This window comes from Nothobranchius furzeri, chromosome 15 (genome assembly GCF_043380555.1).
Source record: "Nothobranchius furzeri strain GRZ-AD chromosome 15, NfurGRZ-RIMD1, whole genome shotgun sequence".
Taxonomy (NCBI): Eukaryota; Metazoa; Chordata; class Actinopteri; order Cyprinodontiformes; family Nothobranchiidae; genus Nothobranchius; species Nothobranchius furzeri.
Window position 1 is genome coordinate 26,426,180 of NC_091755.1, and position 19,516 is coordinate 26,445,695.

General features: G+C 45.9%; 1 protein-coding gene across 5 annotated transcripts in view; it reads left to right on the plus strand.

Annotated features, from left to right (window-relative positions):
• Window positions 1-16,996, plus strand: part of kmt2d (lysine (K)-specific methyltransferase 2D) — a 28,450-nt gene extending 11,454 nt beyond the window's left edge. For 3 of the 5 annotated variants that reach the window (XM_015967881.3, XM_015967884.3, XM_015967882.3), the window contains exons 29-55: window positions 1,660-1,898; window positions 1,979-2,052; window positions 2,167-2,217; window positions 2,320-3,915; window positions 3,992-4,183; window positions 6,159-6,298; window positions 6,485-8,247; window positions 8,328-8,451; window positions 8,562-8,643; window positions 8,732-8,798; window positions 8,890-9,122; window positions 9,200-12,010; window positions 12,111-12,260; window positions 12,361-12,525; window positions 12,600-12,738; window positions 12,812-12,896; window positions 12,977-13,149; window positions 13,232-13,356; window positions 13,444-13,579; window positions 13,811-13,932; window positions 14,009-15,371; window positions 15,454-15,590; window positions 15,706-15,836; window positions 15,922-16,207; window positions 16,324-16,397; window positions 16,492-16,600; window positions 16,679-16,996. In XM_015967881.3, coding sequence (XP_015823367.3) covers window positions 1,660-1,898; window positions 1,979-2,052; window positions 2,167-2,217; window positions 2,320-3,915; window positions 3,992-4,183; window positions 6,159-6,298; window positions 6,485-8,247; window positions 8,328-8,451; window positions 8,562-8,643; window positions 8,732-8,798; window positions 8,890-9,122; window positions 9,200-12,010; window positions 12,111-12,260; window positions 12,361-12,525; window positions 12,600-12,738; window positions 12,812-12,896; window positions 12,977-13,149; window positions 13,232-13,356; window positions 13,444-13,579; window positions 13,811-13,932; window positions 14,009-15,371; window positions 15,454-15,590; window positions 15,706-15,836; window positions 15,922-16,207; window positions 16,324-16,397; window positions 16,492-16,600; window positions 16,679-16,771 — 10,660 coding nt within the window. In that variant the 3' untranslated portion in view covers window positions 16,772-16,996. The remainder of the gene's footprint in view (window positions 1-1,659; window positions 1,899-1,978; window positions 2,053-2,166; window positions 2,218-2,319; window positions 3,916-3,991; window positions 4,184-6,158; window positions 6,299-6,484; window positions 8,248-8,327; window positions 8,452-8,561; window positions 8,644-8,731; window positions 8,799-8,889; window positions 9,123-9,199; window positions 12,011-12,110; window positions 12,261-12,360; window positions 12,526-12,599; window positions 12,739-12,811; window positions 12,897-12,976; window positions 13,150-13,231; window positions 13,357-13,443; window positions 13,580-13,810; window positions 13,933-14,008; window positions 15,372-15,453; window positions 15,591-15,705; window positions 15,837-15,921; window positions 16,208-16,323; window positions 16,398-16,491; window positions 16,601-16,678) is intronic. The other 2 variants (XM_015967883.3, XM_054745909.2) reach the window with 1 other exon arrangement.
• Window positions 16,997-19,516: the final 2,520 nt, after the last annotated feature.

Genomic DNA, 19,516 nt, shown 5'->3' on the forward strand with positions numbered 1-19,516 from the left:
TTGAAATCTTATTTGCATCAGTTTTTCTCATAGTTCAGCTACAACATCTGTTGATTAGCACCTCTTTATTTGTCCTGACAGGAAAAGCTTTAATCAGGGTTCCCGCGGGGTCTTAGAAGACTTAAAAGTCTTGAATTTTGACAACTGGTCTTAAAATTTGTATGTAAATTCTTCATACTGTATTTGTCCTCTAAATAATTTTTATAAAATAACATAGCATAAAGAGTGGCGGAATCAATAATTGAGAAAGCATCGCAGCTCTGGTCAAAATACTCCGGACACGTGACGTATTCAGCCACAGCAGTGATACTAAACGGTAAACACAGACCTCCGGCAGAGGAGAAACGCGGAAAATCTCAGCAGACCACGAGAAAGGTTGACTGACGCCTATGGCTGGGTGCCAGAACTCTGGACCTCTTTGGGACTGAGTGAAAACATTCGGTAGGTACCGATATCAGAACAAAGGTGTTGAAATGTCCCAATGATAAATGACCCGCACTTGTATAGCACCTTACAGAGTAAGGACTCCAAAGCGCTTTACACTACAGTGTATCATTCATCCATTCACACACACATTCACACACTGATTGTGATAAGCTACGATGTAGCCACAGCTGCCCTGAGGCACACTGACAGAGGCGAGGCTGCCGAGCACAGGCGCCGCCGGTCCCTCTGACCGCCACCAGCAGGCAAGGTGGGTTAAGTGTCTTGCCCAAGGACACAACAGCAGAATTCTCTAGCCGGGATCGAACCTGCAACCTTCCGATTACTGAACAACCCAATCAACCTGTTGATCCTTTCAGAAACACTTCTCTGCAGTTCGCGGATGAAAACGCTAAAAAAAACCGTTTGGGTGCATTTTGAAAAAAGTAAGCGGCAGCTAAATGTAACACCAGCGAGAAGATTTGTGAAATGAAAATCAGGAATAGCAGCAATTTAACAAGCACCTCGTCGTGCAGGGCATCATCCTGAGAGCTGAAACATGGAAAGTCTTTGACTGCAAAAAGTAAAACCTTCCAAAACACTGGAGGAGTCTGAGGAGGGAGGCTAATAAAAACAGAAATCGGACATGAAACCAACTTAGCTGCTGTTTACCAGCATTATAAAATGCACTTCAGCAGGGTTGTTATTACTGCTATTACTCACATGCGGTGAAGCATTAATGAAGGCTATTTTTATACATATATTTCAATTTTGTGCCTTTGCTGTTTGCACTGTAGCTCTCCTGTTTTTGCTCAGAAACAGTTGAAATAAAGTATAATATAAATACAATATAATAGGAACAAAACCTTTATGTAGTTTGTTATCCTCTCTTAAAATAAAAAAAAATAGATCTAAACAAAAGTATCATTAAGGTACCGCCATCAAAAAGCAGGCAGTGTTAAGTAGTAGCATGAAGAAGTATCCACTGGTACCCAGCCCAACCGACGCTGTTATATTTTAAACGTGTGTTTTACGTTAAACATAATAAAGCAGAAAGATAAGTAAATGAACACAAGTTGTTTTTTTTGCCCTTTAGGTCTGAAGTGGGTATTAATTTTTTACATAAGTGGTCTTGAAAAGGTCTTAAAAGGTCTTGGATTTAACTTGATGAAACCTGTAGGAACCCTGTTTAAATGCTTAAGGACCTGAAGGTAAATTTCCTTTTATGACGTACAGAGACCGGGGAGGACTGTTCAGTCCAGATGCAGGGGAGGAGAGCCCGTGGGCCACACCTTCTACCCCGGTAACCCCTTCCTCCCCACCCACTCCCACGGAGGCAGAAGGAGACGGTCTGTCCTACAACCAGCGGAGTCTCCAGCGCTGGGAAAAAGATGAGGAACTGGGGGAACTTTCGACCATTTCTCCAGTTCTTTATGCCAATACCAACTTTCCTGCGCTGAAACAGGACTACCCAGGTTGGTGTTAGGAGGTGATGTCATACCAGCATAACCAATTGTGTTACTTTTCTGAGATATCAACATTTATTTTGTCACAGACTGGGCAAGTCGCTGTAAACAGATCATGAAGATCTGGAGGAAGGTGTCTGCTGCTGACAAGGTCCCATATCTGGTAGGTTCTTAATACTTTATAATTCGAACACAACTCAGGCTATCTGTTTTGTTTTTGTAGTTCTTTATTTAAATTTACAACACGATTTTAATTTATTTTAATGTTCCATTGCAGCAAAAGGCCAAAGATAACCGAGCAGCTCAAAGGATCAACAAGGCACAAAAGGTACATTTTAACATCATTGATGGTTAGAAGTTTCATTTTGGATACTTGTTCTTTGTACGTTCTGTTCATCGTTTTCTCTGCACTTCCTTCTTTCTCTCACAGCAGGCAGAGAGTCAGGTCTGCAGACCGGTGAAAACAGAACCTGGTCGTGTTAAGGGAGAACGACCAAACCTGCACCTCCAGATCCCTCCACCTTCAGGCTCTACATCAGTTTCTTCCCACCCCAGCTCAGCAGACAGCCCCTTTTCCTTTCCCCCAGATTCTGGATCATCTTCTGTATTTTTCTCAGACGGACCTATTAAGACACCACAGTCAGCCGACAGCCGGACAGATCCTTTGGCCAAACTTCCATCTCAGTCACCCCATTCTCACTCTCATCCAACCACGCCCTTCTCTCATGCTGGGGCCAGTCCTTTACAGGCCTCTTCCTCAGGTTACTCTGCTTCCGGCCCACAGGGTCCTCCTCAGGGACGGCCAGACACTCTTGGCCCTTTTGACATGCAACCAGGAACTCCTGGAACCCCCAGACGGGCTCAGCAAGTTGACCCCTACTTCAGGTCACAACTGCAGCAGCAACAGACTCATTCTTTACAATCACAGCAAGGCACTCTAGACCAACTTGGACCTCCTGAAAGTCCTCGTTCAAAAGGTCCTGGGCTTGGGGAGTCGCCTATTTTCTCACCACCACACAATCCTCACCACGGGGATTCTTTTAGAAGCCAGCAGGGACTAGGACGCTCAGAACATGGTTCATCTCCATCCCTCTCTGCAGTGGCTTCCTCTCCCGGACAGTACAGGGCTGAAATGAATGCACCATCTCCATGTTCTTCTGGTGCGGGAAGACCTGAGCTTTCTATCGGCTCCCCTGCTGGGATGGAGTCTAAAGACGGTTTATTCAAAGCACCTATGACCCCTCGAATGCACCAGGGGGAGGGTGGGGTACTTCATCCTGGAGCTTCCCCTAGTCATCCTTCTGAGAGTTACAGACAGTCTCCCTCCCACTCTTTCTCTGACCCCCACACTCATGCACCTCTAACTCCCAGACCACAGTCAGGTGACACTTGTGCTCCTGGACCCCAGAGACCGCTCACAGCACTGCAAGACCAGGGTCCTAGAGTGCCCTCTAGTCCACAATCCCAGGGGAGCTCTCCCCACACTCCAGGTGGCTTGTCCAATGATGCTTACTCTGTACATTCTCCTGCTGCTCCTCGTTTCCAGTCCCCAGACTCTTGTTCTAAGCCACCTTCAAGACCACAATCAAGAGACCCGTTTGCTACAATCCACAAGCCTCCTCGCACCTCCACTCTTCCTCCAGATGGAACTGGAAATTACAAAACCTCACCTCACTCTAACCAGCCACCTTTAGCCCACCCTAACAGCAGTCCTACGGGTGATCCACTCTCTGGTAAACCTGCTTTCAATCGCAGCCCCAGCACAGGGTGTTCCCTGGTCACCCAGCAACAGCCTCAGATGGTACCGGGTCAACCACAGCCGCAACCTCAAGCGACACTGGGAGCAGACAATCCCAGCTCCAGGGGGCCACCTTCCTCTGGGTCTCAAGAACTACCAGCTGTTCAGTCTACAGACTTGCTTCATCAACAGTCTTTAGCAAGCACCCAAGAAATGCCTGATCCATCAGCGGTGCAGGACCCTTCTTTGGTAGGACTAAGTCCCTCTGAGCTGGAAAAACACAAACAGGTATCAAAACAGCCAGCAGAAAACAAATCAACGCATCTCTAACATTTTGCTAATCTCTACTTTGTTATTTTTATAGCGCCAGAAACTAAGAGATTTCATAATCAGACAACAAATGCAGAAAAATTCAATCAGACAAGAGAAAGAGGCGGCGGCGGCGGCAGCCGCTGCTGCTGCCGCTGCTGGAAGTGCATCCCCTGGCTGGTCTGGAGGAGAGATGGCAAGCTTTCAACAAGATAAGACCCACCGAGCACCTCCACCTTATCCACAGGTACGCCTGTCCACTGTATCAACTCTACTAATGTGTGGTCTAGTCAATATTTTGTAAGGTTTTTGTGATTTCTAATTCTCAAGTTGGGGAAAGCAGATTAGAGTGTTGTAGTCTTTCATGGGGTCTTGTTGTTTGAGCCAAGAACAAGGCTCCCATTTTTGTAGTTTGCAGTTATTTTGCCCTATTTGCCTTCTATTTTCTTTGTTGTAACTATTTTGTGTGGAGTGTTTCAGTGATGAGGTGGCACATTCTACTTGTGCATGTGGGCTTTGGTTTAGAGCAGGGATTCCCAAAGTGTGGTGCGTGCACCCCCGGGGGTGCGCGAGGTGAAAAGTGTAATGGCTGCGGAGCTCAGAGAAGTCTGTCAGATGTCACCATTAGCGTAGCCAGAAACTCATTTGTGGGTGGGCCAAAGAAATAGTAAGAGGGCACAATAAATGTAATTGAAAACAAGTATATTTTTGTGCGCGCGTGTCCTCCACATGTGCCCTAGCTTCATAATAACAATGCGCCGAGCTTCAGCGCTCTGTCCTGCGCACGCCGATATGTTCCGTATTTGATCATTTTTAACGGTGTTGGAGGAATCTGAAGGTGGTGAGTCATTCTGGCAGATTGTAATTAACACCTGTCTCATGCAGGTGTTCTGATATTGTAAACCTCACACACAGAACATTGTGGATGTAACAAAATAAATCAAGAAATTATTCCCATTCAGGCTATTAAAAGCGCGCTGAAGATCTGAAGTTCAGAGTGCGTCTGTCAGAGGTCAGACGCGTTCCAGCGAAACCACGGCTCACGGGTGCACAAGTGAGCACATCTGGGCTGGGCAGAAGTTTAAATAGCACCAATAACGAGACGCGGTGACTTAAAGGCTGCAAGTTGTGAAGCGCGTTCCATCCGCCAGCCGCATCACCAAGCGGAAAGTGAATGCATCAAGCATAAACCAAGCTTCATGGAGCTGTGCCGCACGCGCGCTCACACACACACACACACACACAGAGAGAGAGAGATTGATTCGCGCCGTCAGTCTGAAGGCAGAAATGAGCGCTGCCTCCTCCGTGATAAAAACTTTTAAGAGGTTTTATAACAACATTTTTCATTCAAGGTCAAATTAAGATACTAGCTTCTATTTTGGGATGACGTATTAAAGTCGGGTCCGCTCCAGCCAGTGACTCCGAACCTGAACTCATGTTACTGCAGCATTTGTTATTCCAGTCCGCATGGCAGCGGATCGCAGATTCAGCCACACCATAAAACAGCAATAAGTCGGTCTGAGGCAAAAGTGAACATCATGGCTATCTCTTTTCCATATTTTCCCCTATAGACATTTGATTACGCACAAGTAGGTGATCAGCTCAGGTTTACGCAGAGCAGAAGGAAGGAGAGCGCTCTGGCCAAACGTTCCTACTTTAAGGAAACCGTTAAATTGCATTCTTTAGGTGCTACCTGGGCACTCTAAATATTTATTTAAAATTAAATCAAAGGAAATTGTAATGGTATCGAATGTTTATTAATTGCTATTTAAAAAATGAAAGTGATGGGGAAAAAGGTCGATCATATTTTTTTAACCCTGGCTGTTTAGCATGACGTCTGATATATATATATATATATATATATATATATATATATATATATATATATATATATATATATGTATGTATATATGTATATATATGTATGTATATATGTATATATATATATATATATATATATATATATATATATATATATATATATATATATATATATATATATATATATATATATATATATGTATATAGCCATGCCCTGATGTGGGAGCTGGGGGGTGCGTCGACATGGTCGGGACATAGAAGGGGGTGCGTGGCTAAATAAGTTTGGGAACCACTGGTTTAGAGTTACTGGCAAGTTAAAAGTGAACATTTCATCTAAGAATATAAGCTAGTTGAAAGTGGCAGATGTACTGTAAACACTAGCATATTCTAATTTCCTTTAGGAGTGTGTTCCTCCTGCTACCTCTGAAGCTCAGGTCTCCGTGGCTGGGAACATGCCTGCAGTCGTAGGAAGCATGGATGACAAGCTCATTCGGCCACCCCCAACAGGAACATCTCCCATGGTGGATGCTGGTGGACTAAGGCAAGCATTGATATTTAGTTGAAGCTCCAGTATGGTTGCTGTAGTGTAATCACCGAGAAGTAATATATAACAAGTGTCACTTAAATAATTAATTATCACGTCAACTCATCCTTGTATTCTCAGACTTTAGGCTTGCGTCACTTTTTTGGTTGTTTTAATTGAAATATGCATGTGTTTGTTCTAAAGGTTGCCAGGGCCCACCAGACCTCATGACATGTTTGCTCGTCCACCATTCCCTCCTCAGTGGCAGGGACAAACCCCAGGGCAAAGGAGGTTACCTCAGCCTGGCATGGAAGGAATGCCCATGAGGCACAATCTTAACCCTGCTGTCAACGTTCAGGGTATGGAACGCATGGGTAACCCTCACACCATGATGCCAGGACATGGAGGAGAAACCATGCAGCCAATGCGCCAAGGCCCCCCACCACAGTTCATTGAGTTGAGACACAACTCCCAAAGGATCCCCCTACGACCACAGTTCATGCCTCGTGGACCACAGCCAAGACCACGCCTCTTTGTTCAACATCAGCAGATGGCTGCACCTTACTTACAGCAACATCCCATAACTCAGGCTGGGGGTATTCAGACAGAGGGAGGTAGTGACTCAACGCTGGGTTTACCACAAGGTGGTCTTCCAGTTTTACTGCCTCAGCAGTCTACAGGCTCTGTAACACAACAGACTCGCATGGAGCCTCAAGCTGCTACTTCCAGTTCGAATGCTCAGAGTACTGAGCAGCATCGTCTTGCTCAGCCAGGTTTGGTGGCTGCGCCTCAGGTAGCAGCTGCAGGAAGCCGTGCAGAACTGCCTGAGGCTGACCTCGATGGCTTAGGTGATGCTTCCGGGGATGGAGGTGTGGAGGATGAGGACGATCTGGCTCTTGACTTGGATCCTGATAAAGGAGATGACGACTTGGGCAACCTGGACAACCTTGAAACCAATGATCCACATCTAGACGATTTGCTTAACAGTGATGAGTTTGACCTACTCGCTTACACTGACCCTGAATTGGACCAAGGTGACCCCAAGGATGTCTTTTCAGACCAACTTCGGCTTGTAGAAGCAGAAAGCGAAGCACCTTCATCTCTTTCTGGATCTGTTCATGTTAAAGTGGAAGGTAAATCCAAAGATAAACCAGGACAAAAGTCTTTAAAAACAGTCCCAGCTGCTGCAAAGCAGTCTGCTCTCCAAGAGCCCCCTGTTGCAGAAGTTGTTGATGCTTCCAAAGTAAAAGTAGAGGGCAACGGTCAGACTCATCAGCTGGCATCAGAACAAAATGTAGTAAAGGATGAGATGGGAGAGGCTGTGTCGATGCTTCTTGGTGGGACCACGTCAACCATCAAGACGGCACAAACTGAAAGCCAGTCAGCCTCACTTAGTTCTGTTCGATTAGGTGGACTTCCTTACCCCTTACCAGGTCAGGATGATCGCTTTCCTCCATGTGCCCCACATGGAGATATTGGTGATGATCCACTGGGGCTTCCTGATGTAGGAGGCCAGCACTCCCCTGCAGTAGATTTGGCAAAGGTTGAGAGCTCTCTAGATGGTGAGCTGCCTCTCCTCATACAAGATCTCCTGGAGCATGAAAAGAAAGAGCTGCAGAAACAACAGCAGCTAAATTCACTTCAACAGGGGGTCATGCCTCCTCATTTCCCTGGTCTCTCAAACCAGCAGCAGAACCTACAGGCTCCTGGGCAACTAATGCTGCAACATCAGCACCGTCCACCAGCCCCAGGAATGATTGCACAACCAGGAATGGGACCCCGTGCTGCACACATGCCTCAGCAACAAAGGCTCATAGGACCTGGGATGGTACCTCAGCCTCACATGTCTATTGCCCAGCAGCAATCAGTGATGAGGGCAGCACAGCCAGGAATGCACCCGGGCCATGGTCATCAACCACAGCCGGTTAAACAACCACCTATGTCTAACAGCTTCTTCCCAGATAAAGGTAAACTTAAGGCTAGTTACTGTCTACACAATGTTGTTAATATGGCTTCTGATCAGCAGTTGTTTTTTTATTCGTGGCAGATCCAGACAAGTTTCCTGCTGATGACTTCATGGATCCCATTGCCAAGGCAAAGATAGTTGCTCTAAAGGGTATTAAAAGAGTGTTGGCGCAGGATCCAATGGTTGTTCCTCCTGGCATCAACAGGTACAACAAACAAAAGCCTTTAAACTCTCTAGAGTTGAAGCTCACTATTCAGTGTCTTGGTCAGCATTTGGTGATTTTCACTGTTAATTATTGTTTGTTTTGACTTTTAGGCAACAAGTTTCTCTGCTTGCTCAGCGGCTGGCCTCGGCTCCCGGCACAGACTCGGCTCAGGTTCCTGCTGGACCCCTGAAGGTAAGCTGTCATTTTTTGGAGTGTCAATTTGTTTTAATTGTGAATTATTCTTGCATGTATGATGTAAAAGCTCTACTTCTTTGTTTAGGAGGGAGAAACAGCTGATCCTGCCCAGTCAAGACCCAACCCTCCACAATTTGTGCAGGGAATCATCAGTATGTTTTACCATAAATACTAGAATTTGTATTTTTTATGTAAAATTTCTTTAATAATTCCTTCTACTGATTAATGTTTTTTTAATTACAGACGATGCAGAGCAACACCAATACGAAGAGTGGCTTCTTCATACTCAGCAATTACTCCAAATGCAGTTGAAATTTTTGGAAGAACAGATTGGCGTCCACAGAAAGTCGCGTAAAGCACTGTGTGCTAAGCAGCGCACTGCTAAGAAAGCTGGCAGGGAGTTCGCCGAGGCAGATGCAGAGAAACTGAAGCTGGTCACTGAGGAGCAAAGCAAAATACAGAAACAGCTTGACCAGGTTTGTCTGTTTCTGAGAGCCTTTTTGAAACATCTGAGTTGTACAGAGTTTGGAATACAAGTTTTTTTCTGTTTTAGGTGCGAAAGCAACAGAAGGAGCACACCAATCTTATTGCAGAGTACAGAAGCAAACAGCAGCAGCATCAACAAAGCTCAGGTATTCTTCCCCCAGGCCATTCTGCACAGGGTGCACCTTCCCACATATTTCAAAAAATGCCTGGCCAAATGATGATGGGCCAACAGGGAGCACCAGTGATGGGTCAGCACCCTGGCATGATGCCCCAAGGAGGAATGCCTCTAAGAATGCCCCAAGGGCAGCCCTTTATGGGAGGACCTCAGCAACAGCTTTCTTCAGCTCTCGGGGGAAATGCTGCAAGGGCCCCAGGTCCATCAGGTCCTTCAACTGGATTCTTCCCCCAGGGGCCTGGAATGCAAGGGGCAGACCCCAGGCTTCTTCAAGAGAGACAGCTTCAGCATCGAATGCAAATGGCAAAGCTCCAGCAGCAGCAGCAGCAACAACAGCAGGTGATGATGGGTCAGCAACCGATTCCACACCCGAATCAACAGTCTGGACTGATGCCTCAGCCACAGCCTGGCATGATGGGGAATCCACTTATAGCCCAGCAACAAGCAAGCGCCCAACAAGGAATGATAGCCAACCAGGCTAATCAGCAGGGCATGGTGCAGGGCCCACAGGTAATGGTCGCAGGCCAGTCCGTGGCTCTACAACAGCAGAACATGGCAGCAGGTCAGCCTTTTAATCATTCTCAATCCATGATGGTGGCTCAGCCTGGATTGATGGGGAGTCAGGCATCACAGCAGCAGAGGCCCCAGCTGATGATGGGTCAGCAGGGTGTGCTTGGGTCCCCGGGTCACCCGGGGCTCCGAGGACCCCAGCCACAGTTGACACCACAACAACAGAACATCCTTGCCCAGCGCATGCTTGTATCTCAGCAGCAAATGGCACAGATCAGTCAGACTAACCAAGATCAAGGAGGAGCTTCACAGCCCTCGACCCCCCAGATGGGTTCCTCGCCCTCTGCAGGAAGTAATACACCCCAACCACAGGGATCGACGGACAGCCAGAACTCAGGATTCAAAGAGGGGGGGATTCTAAGCCCTGATTCAAGAACTCCTCAGCAGAGTGGACCATCCACCCCCAGTCAGATGCCCCAACAAGGCTCATTAAACGATCTTCATTCTGACATGGAACGACAACAATTACAACAGCAGCAACATCAAAATCAGATGTATATGAACCAGCATCACAATTCAAATCCTCAGTCTGTTCATGAGCAACAAACAGGTTTGACTGTTAACCAGCAGGTTGGAGTTCCTGCTCAACAGCAAAATCCACTTACGCAGAGGCAGGCTTCCCTCGGTGCTGACAAACCTAATTTGGTTATTGTAAAGGAGGAAGGGAAATCAGCTGATTTCCTACCTCAACAACAGCAAACTGTTCAAAATCCCATGCACCAGACACAAGATCCCACCGTGCAGAAACAGATCATGGGTCAGCATCATCCTGGCCAGCCGCAGCCTATGGCCATGGGTCTTAATCCTCAGCAGCAAGCACTCATGGCCCAGCAACAGAAACAGCAGGCCATGATGGGAATGTTGAGAGCTCAGCAGCAAGGTATGATGACACAGAGACCCAGTGGCCCACCTGGACAGATCCGCACCTCTATTAACATCCAGGCTATCATTGCTCAGAACCCTCAGCTCCGCAATCTTCCTCCGAACCAGCAGATACAACACATCCAGGCTATGATTGCACAAAGGCAGCTTCATCAGGGGCAGATGCTGCGAATGCCTGTTGGACAAGGCCAACCGGGTCAGATGAGACCTCAAGCTCCGCAGGTCGGTCAGCAAATGATGGGAATGGAGGGCCCTCAGATGCCATATGGAGGCATGGGAAAACCAGGAGCAGTGGCCAGCCATCAGCAAGTAAACATGTTTAGCCAGCAGCCTGGTGTTGCTCCCCAGATGCAGCAAGGGAAGATGGTTCCTGGCCAGTTACAACCACAAGCAGGGGAAATGATGCAGCAGCATATGATGAGAGGCCAGTTACCAGTCCCACATTCCCCTATGGAGCAGACTCGCATGGTGAGGCCAGCTTCTCCACGTCAACCATTTAGTCAGGCTATGCGTCCTCCCACTCCCAACCAGACCCAACAACAAGCAATAATGGCTGCTGCCTCAGGTCGAGTGCAGGGCTCTCCATCCCACGGATATTCTCCTAGAGGTCCTTTTGGTATGAGCCCTGCCCATCCAGCTTCTCCTTACTCATCCCATGTCTCTTCACCTTCCGTACCTGACTGTAGAGCTGGGAGGGGAAGTCCATACAGCCACGTCAAGGCGTCCCCACTCAGGTCACCCGGAGCCAAGAGTCCATTTGATTGTCTCGGTCTGAAAGTAGAAACTCCAACATCCGGCAGTGATGCGTGTCAGGCTGTTTCAGTTACTCTTAATGGGCCACAGAAGGGCATTAATGTTCAACGAGATGTAAACAAACTTCAAGAGAGTAATGTCGCTCTTGCACAAGAGGAGCTTTGCAAAACAATACAGAACATCAAACAGGAACCAAAAGAGGTTCAGTGTGACGGTGCGTCAGAGGCTAATCCTGGATTCATAAAGCGAGAAACAGGCGAAACGGTTAATTCTGGACACAGCTTTATTAATACTGGAGGCGTGGCCAGAGATCCTGAGACCCAAGGTCCTAGATCTGAGACTGGACAACAGCTGCTACAAAAACTCCTAAAAACCAAGAATATTCAGCTTAATGCCCAGAGGCCTTCTGAAGGCATCCACAACGAGATCAATGGTCACATCAATAGTAAATTGGCAATGCTAGAGCAAAAGCTTCAGGGGACGCCACGGAATATGGAGGTATGTTCGACCTTTTTTTCTTTTATCCTTTCGATTATTTTTTTCTCATGGAGAACGCAAAAAACAAACCAACATGTTTTCTTATCCTACATTTTAACAGGATTTACAGTCAATAACAAAAAGGGCCCCAGTGCAAAAGCCAAAGCGCATAAATAAACCAACTGGTGACAAAGGGCCGAACTCACGCAAGAAGAATAAGAAGGAAGAGGTGGGCAAAAGTGCCGAAGCCTTAATAAAACAACTCAAGCAGGTACATTTTTAGATTTATCTTCTTTTTATTCGTTTTTGCTGTGGATGTTTTGGAATGCCATTTTCCTCATCCTGTAAACTAATGAGCTTTTACTATGCAGGGTCTCTCTCTGCTGCCATTGATGGAGCCTTCCATCACTGCCAGCCTGGATCTCTTTGCTCCGTTTGGGAGCAGCCCAGCCAATAGCAAAGGCCAGCTAAAAGGATCATTCGGAAACGCGGTGCTGGACAACATCCCAGACTACTATTCTCAGCTACTTACAAAGGTAACAAAGCTTCACGGTACCTTTGTTTTGTTTTTGAAGAAGTGTTTGAGAAAAAGTTGTTTTGATCCTTGCAGAGTAACCTCAGCAACCCTCCTACACCCCCATCCTCCCTGCCGCCTACTCCACCGCCATCAGTACAGCACAAGCTGTTGAATGGTGTGACTCCTGGGGACGACCTCGCTGAGGGTCAAAAGGAGACAGAAACAGCACTGGGTAATTAGGTTTTATGGTTTTTTAATGTGTAGTTCACCTGGGTTCACATTTTAATGCATAATTATGGCATCAGCAGAGTCCGTTAAGTCGGAGGTGAAGAGCGTGGACATCCTAGCAGCCCTCCCCACCCCACCACATAACCAGAATGAGGATATCAGGTACAATATCACAGCTACCATCTCTACTTTTTGTTTAAACTCATTTTCCTTTTAAAACGCTGTTAAAATCTGTTAAACAGGATGGAGAGTGATGATGAGGATGCTCCTGAGAGCATCATACCAGCATCATCTCCTGAAAGTAACATAGGAGACGCAACCCCGCGCTTCCCTCACCTGCGGGAGCCTAAAGAGGAGGACACAGAAAGAGCGATATCCCCCATCATCCCCCTCATACCTCGCACTGCCATCCCAGGTGGGATCATCTTAACATCGTTGTACAGTCACCACAGTTCATGGTAGAAGTTTTGTATTTTAGCTCATGTTTTTTTTTACAGCATTTCCAGAAAACAAGCCATTTGAAGCACCTGATGGTAAGACGGTATCTACACCTAATCACTGGGATAAGACCAACAGCAACGAGGTGTCGGTTACCTTCACAGTGTCTCCTGCTGCAGCCAAGGTACAGAACAAGTACTGAGATAGTTTTTAGCCTCAGTTCTTTTCCTGCTTTGACTACTTAAATGTATTTTTTGTCTTTTTTTGCCAGAAAATTAATCATGTAATGATGGCAATGGCCCAGCTGCTTAGCATCAGGATGCCAGGTTCTTATGAGGTCACGTTCCCTCCTCAAAGCGCTGACCTGCCTGTAGGGAACGGACCTGGAAAAGGGCCGGGTCAGTCAGGTGGGCTGTTGGAGATTGTTTAAAATTCATTTATAGAATCATTTTATTTAATCTGGGCGATCAAATTGGGAATCTGTGAAGAGAATTGACCCGTTTCAATAAGTCATGTGACTTGACTCAGATTTTCTGTTGAAAAACATTTTTGTCCTTAAACATTTATTGATTAAACCTTTTATTGTTTGTTTCTCCATCCATAAGTTTAGACTAATGATAAGGTGGTTGTGTTTCTAGGACCATTGTGCTCAAAGGATGGTGCCTCACCCAGTCAGGACGAGTGGCTGAGGCAGTTTGATGTTTCCCTACCTGGCTGCACGCTAAAGAAGCAGGTGGACATTCTGGCACTTATTAAACAGGTTTGTCATGACTGGCTTCTCTTCATCGTCTCTTCTGTATCTATATCACATTTGTGTTTTTCTTTTCTTTCACCAGGAATTCCAAGACAACGATGATAAACCAGTGCAGCACTGTTACACAACCAACGTTAGTGACTTGGATGTCCGACACCTTCCTGTTATACCAGTGGACGAGTCTCCACCCCCGTCACCGTTGCCTCCTCAGTTTACCCCGTCTTTACCGGTCATAGCTAGTGAGGCTGAATCTTCCAAAAAGTCAGCATCTCCAACACTCCCTCCCTTCGGTCCCATCACGGTTCAGCCCAAGACTGAGCCTGAGCAGGATGTGGAGTCCTCCACGGATGCTGCTCAGCCAGCTGGAGTCCAAGACATGGAAGGTTCTGCTGCAGAGGGAATTGCTGAACCGGCATCTGTACATTCCAGACCCACTGCCCCTCCAGAATATCACCCAAGTCCCACCATCAAGGAGGAGGCCTGTGTGACTGAGCCAGCTCCACCTAAAGATTCCCCCAGCACCACAGGGTCTTCCCCTAAAGCCATGAAGCAGCGCAGGCCCCTCTCCCCCGACGAGGAGTTGGTACACCCCAAAGCAAAGAAATGGAAGGGGGTTCGCTGGAAGCGTCTTCAGATTGTCATCACAATACGAAAGGGTGGGTCAAAGAAGGAGAGCAGCCGGGAAGTGTCAGAGCTGATGGACAGCCTGCGCATCACCCTTCGACCTGAGAAGCTGCCCCGGGATAAACGCAAATGCTGCTTCTGCCACGATGAAGGTGACGGGGCCACAGATGGACCCGCACGTTTGCTTAACATTGACGTGGACTTGTGGGTGCACCTCAATTGTGCCCTGTGGTCCACTGAAGTGTATGAGACACAAGGGGGCGCTCTGATCAATGTGGAGGTAGCCCTGCGTCGTGGATTGCGGACTCTTTGTGCGTACTGCCAAAAGACCGGTGCCACCAACAGCTGCAACAGGCTGCGCTGCCCGAACGTGTACCACTTTGCCTGTGCCATCAGGGCACGCTGCATGTTCTTTAAAGATAAGACCATGCTTTGCACCCAGCACAAGCTGAAGGGCCCCAGCGACGACGAACTCAGCACGTTTGCTGTTTTGCGACGTGTTTACATCGAACGTGACGAGGTGAAGCAGATTGCCAGCATCTTGCAGAGAGGGGACCGCATCCACCTGTTCCGGGTTGGTGGTCTCATCTTTCACGCCATCGGTCAGTTGCTCCCCTCCCAAATGTTCAACTTCCACTCACCCACCGCCATCTTCCCCGTTGGTTATGAGGCTACACGCATCTACTGGAGCACACGTGTGCCCAACAAGCGATGCCGCTACCGCTGTCGCATCAGCGAAGACGATGGCTGTCCGTTGTTTGAGGTGCGTGTTCTAGAGCACGGCATGGAGGATTTGCAGTACCGGAACACAACCCCGGACGGTAAGTTCTTCTACTCTTCTAGTTTTCTTCTGTTCTAGTTGTAGTGTATGGTCCGGTGACTAAATACAGCTTTTATCTGTAGGGATCTGGAGCCGCATTGTGCAGCAGGTGGCTAAACTTAGAGAGGACTCATCCATGTTGAAGCTGTTCACAGAGCACCTGAAGGGAGAGGAGATGTACGGCCTCACTATTCACGCTGTGATGCGGATCACTGAATCGGTAAGAACTTCTTATTTCATCATTGTTCATCTGAGGTGGATGGAAGGCGCCCAAAAACATAGCAGAAAAGCTCCTGTTAGACTTTTAGTAATAATAAACTTTTTAATGATTTCAGTTGCCCGGAGTGGAGAACTGCCCAAACTACCAGTTCCGATACGGCCGGCACCCTCTGATGGAGCTTCCTCTCATGATAAATCCAACGGGCTCTGCTCGGTCCGAGCCCAAGGTTCCAACGCAGTGCAAGAGGTAAAATGGTATTTTGGCAATAATAATAATCATTGTTATTGACTTTAATAACCAAAAGTTGTTTCTTTTGTGTGTGTGTTTCAAGGCCTCACACTCTAAACAGCACCAGCGTGTCCAAGGCATACCAGAGTACCTTTACTGGAGAGCTCAACACACCATACAGCAAACAGTTTGTCCACTCCAAGTCCTCCCAGTATCGGCGTCTGAAGACCGAGTGGAAGAACAATGTTTACCTCGCACGATCTCGCATTCAGGGCTTGGGACTGTACGCCGCAAAGGACCTGGAGAAGCATACCATGGTCATTGAGTACATTGGTACCGTCATCCGCAACGAGGTGGCCAATCGGAGGGAGAAGATCTACGAGTCACAGGTACTCCATAATACCAAAAGGAAAACACTTCCTTGGGTTGAAATAAGGAACAACAAACTTCTTAGGGTCTGAGAATGGTTTAGGACCAAAGTGACAGGTTGGTTTTTCCCTTGTAGAACCGTGGGATCTACATGTTCCGCATCAACAACGAACAAGTGATCGATGCCACTCTAACAGGTGGCCCAGCTCGGTTAGTGTCCATTAGTTAATGTCACTCTGGTAATTCATCGTTTAGTCAAAAAAAAGTTGTTTTTCTTACCAACGTCCTTATTTGTTCTCTCTAGATATGTCAACCATTCCTGCGCCCCAAACTGTGTTGCTGAAGTTGTAACATTTGACAAAGAAGATAAGATCATCATTATTTCCAGCCGCAGGATCCCCAAGGGAGAGGAGGTGCGTAGCGAGAGGACACATTACTTTACTTACTCTATTCAATATCTAAATGTCACCATTTGTGTTTCCTGCCTTCAGCTGACGTATGACTACCAGTTTGACTTTGAAGATGATCAGCACAAGATTCCCTGCCATTGTGGAGCGTGGAATTGCCGGAAGTGGATGAACTAAGCAGGAAAAAGACGGACGGAGAGTTGGCCTTCGCTGGTACCAGAACACTCCCGCGCCAAAGCCTTTGAATCCTACATCGCCAGTGCATAAGCTGTTCTGAAAGACACGGAGGAAGGCTGTCCTCTGCTATAAGTGTTGACATCTGTAGCCAAAGGTCTGAAGAGCATTAATCATTTAAAAAAACAACTGATCACCTTACATCAACAGCCGTTTGATGGTGGCGTTTAACCCTTCAGCTGAACCCCCCCCCCCCCCCGGTGTCGTCCTGACTAGTCCGGTTGCGGTGGCTGGAAAATGATCCTCAACATCTACCAAATGATTCAGACCCTCTATCAGTGGAGCTCACCAGAGCTTCAACAAAAGCCATGTTAAATACTAAGAGTGAACTAAGGATGCATTTTCATGTTTTTAGTCGGACCTATTTCCTATCCCTCCTCCCTCACCCCCCAGAAGAAAGGCACTTTCCCTCTTCATGACAATACCATTACTATTGGCCAGCTAGACAATCTCAGCGTTCTACGAAAGGACTGCAAACGATCGGTGGAAAAACAAAGACGTGAGAAAATATAAAAATGCTCATCCTCTGGGGCTCCAGTGGCACCCGCTGTCGTTGGAGTCCTAAGGTGGGCTAGCTTGACCCAGTCTACCTCACTGATTGAGCGGAAAGTGACTGCTTTGTTGTACAAAACTAAAACAAACAAAAAAAAAACTGCTACTGTGGACTTACTGTTGGGGGGAGGGTGGGGGAGTTGGGAGGGGAGGATGCTTTTACGGGCTTAGCCCTCGGACAAGCAGGGAATCTAAAGCAGCAGGTTTGCTCTATCTACTCTATGCTGATGTTGATTTACAAGAAGGAGCCAACTTAATTATTATACAAGACTTATTTATACAGAGCAAATATATGACCGTTTTGATATTACCATGAAGATCACAATCGGACTCTTAAAGGGCATTGTCTATGCCACCAAATCATCCTTTTGGGTTTCCTTTTCTCTTTTTTAGGATTTCTGCACCTCAGAATCATGCTAGGAGCTGTGTGAAAGCACAATAACGTTCATGTTTTAAGTTGCTCAGCTGTGTAAACGAAAATCCCTAACCAAGCACCCTTTAGATGACCACTTCCTATTGAAGTTTGAATTGTTCTAAAGGAGCCCTCGTGGATGCATGACTACTGTTACATTTAATGCTTTTAATTTTCCTAATAAGTCACACCTCAACCTTAAACTCTGAATCATGCCTCTTCCTCTCTGTGTTATTTAATGGACTGTTTTTAAAACTTTTACTGTAGTAAGTCTTCCTCTGCCTGAGTACAGCCTGCAGTGTTTCTACTCACCCCTGTAATGTATTTTATTATTATTATTATTATTATTATTTTTCCTCCCCAGTGCCGGTACTGTCTAATTGAGGCTGAACTGGTGGCAGGGAAAGACTTATGGAAACAAAGGGCATTTGTTTATTTGTGTAAAGTGAACGAGAAAAAAAACGTCTTTAAAGGGAGCTTTAGTGAAACTCCTCCTTCCCATATTACTTTGTTCCCTCCTTCTCCCAAACCTCAGACCTCATGTGATTTTAAAAATGCAAAGTTGTACAAACTGTAAATAAAGTGTATGCATTAATGCATTAGGGGACAACAACTCTTTATCCAGCCCCCTTTAGTAATCAATAAAGTCAAAAATGCATTAAAAACGGTAAAAAAATCAACCACTGGATATTGATTTAACAAAGACAAAGCTGTACATAACTATAAATATATGTAAAATTGCAAACTAATATCTTTATGTATATGAACCAGAGTGTTTTGCATTTACCTGTTTTTTCTATTAGTGTTTTTTGCTATGAGAAATGTTTGCTGAAATAGATTTGAGGAAAATATCTAATCTTCTCCAATCAGCCGAGGCGAGTACTGGTCTGTATGAATTTATGGGGAGAGTCGTTTTAACCAGACATAAAAATCACTTCTTGCATAAAGCAGTACGATGGTGCATAGCATTTGTATTTATGTCATTTGTGTTTATTTTTATTTATGCTACTGCTTGTTGATTACCAAAACCTGTCCCTTAATCGGTCAAAAATCTGGGTCGTTGTAGCCTTGAATGGAAAATAGACTGTTTGTGGTTTGCTTTTTTATTTTTATTGTTTTTTAAATCTCCTTCTCATAAAAGTGAATGTGTTGGTAAACCTTGTGAAATGGTTACTTGGCCTAATATACGTTCTAATACTCAAAGTTAATCCCATACGTAAACTGGTAATGAATTGCACTCTCCTTGTATAACAGAGAACTTCTCTAAAAGTGGTAGATATTGATCAAGTATCTGAAACCGTGATGAATATATAAATATATATATTTTTTGGTATGTTTCTATTTCAAGGGAAGACCGTAACGAGACATTATGATGCTCACTGGACTTTAGCGTAAATAATTTTTAACTTCTCTGAATCCTAATTTAAGTTCTCTGCGTATCTTATAATTTAAATAAGACTTGAGCTCAAATTGAAGGTTTTTTTTTACCTCACATTTTAAAAAATTAAAAAAAGATGAGGTTGCATCTGTACAGCAGAGATACTTTTAGGGAATATGATAAATAAATATGATCATTTTTATTGTATGTGGCATGTTTTGTATGGATATTCTTTGGAATTGTACATATTTTTTTCAAGAAGCCAGAGGTTGCATCTCTTTATATACTGGGTTCCCACCCCCTTTCCCCTTCATCTTATTTCTTTGTCTGCTTTTTGTTTCTTGGA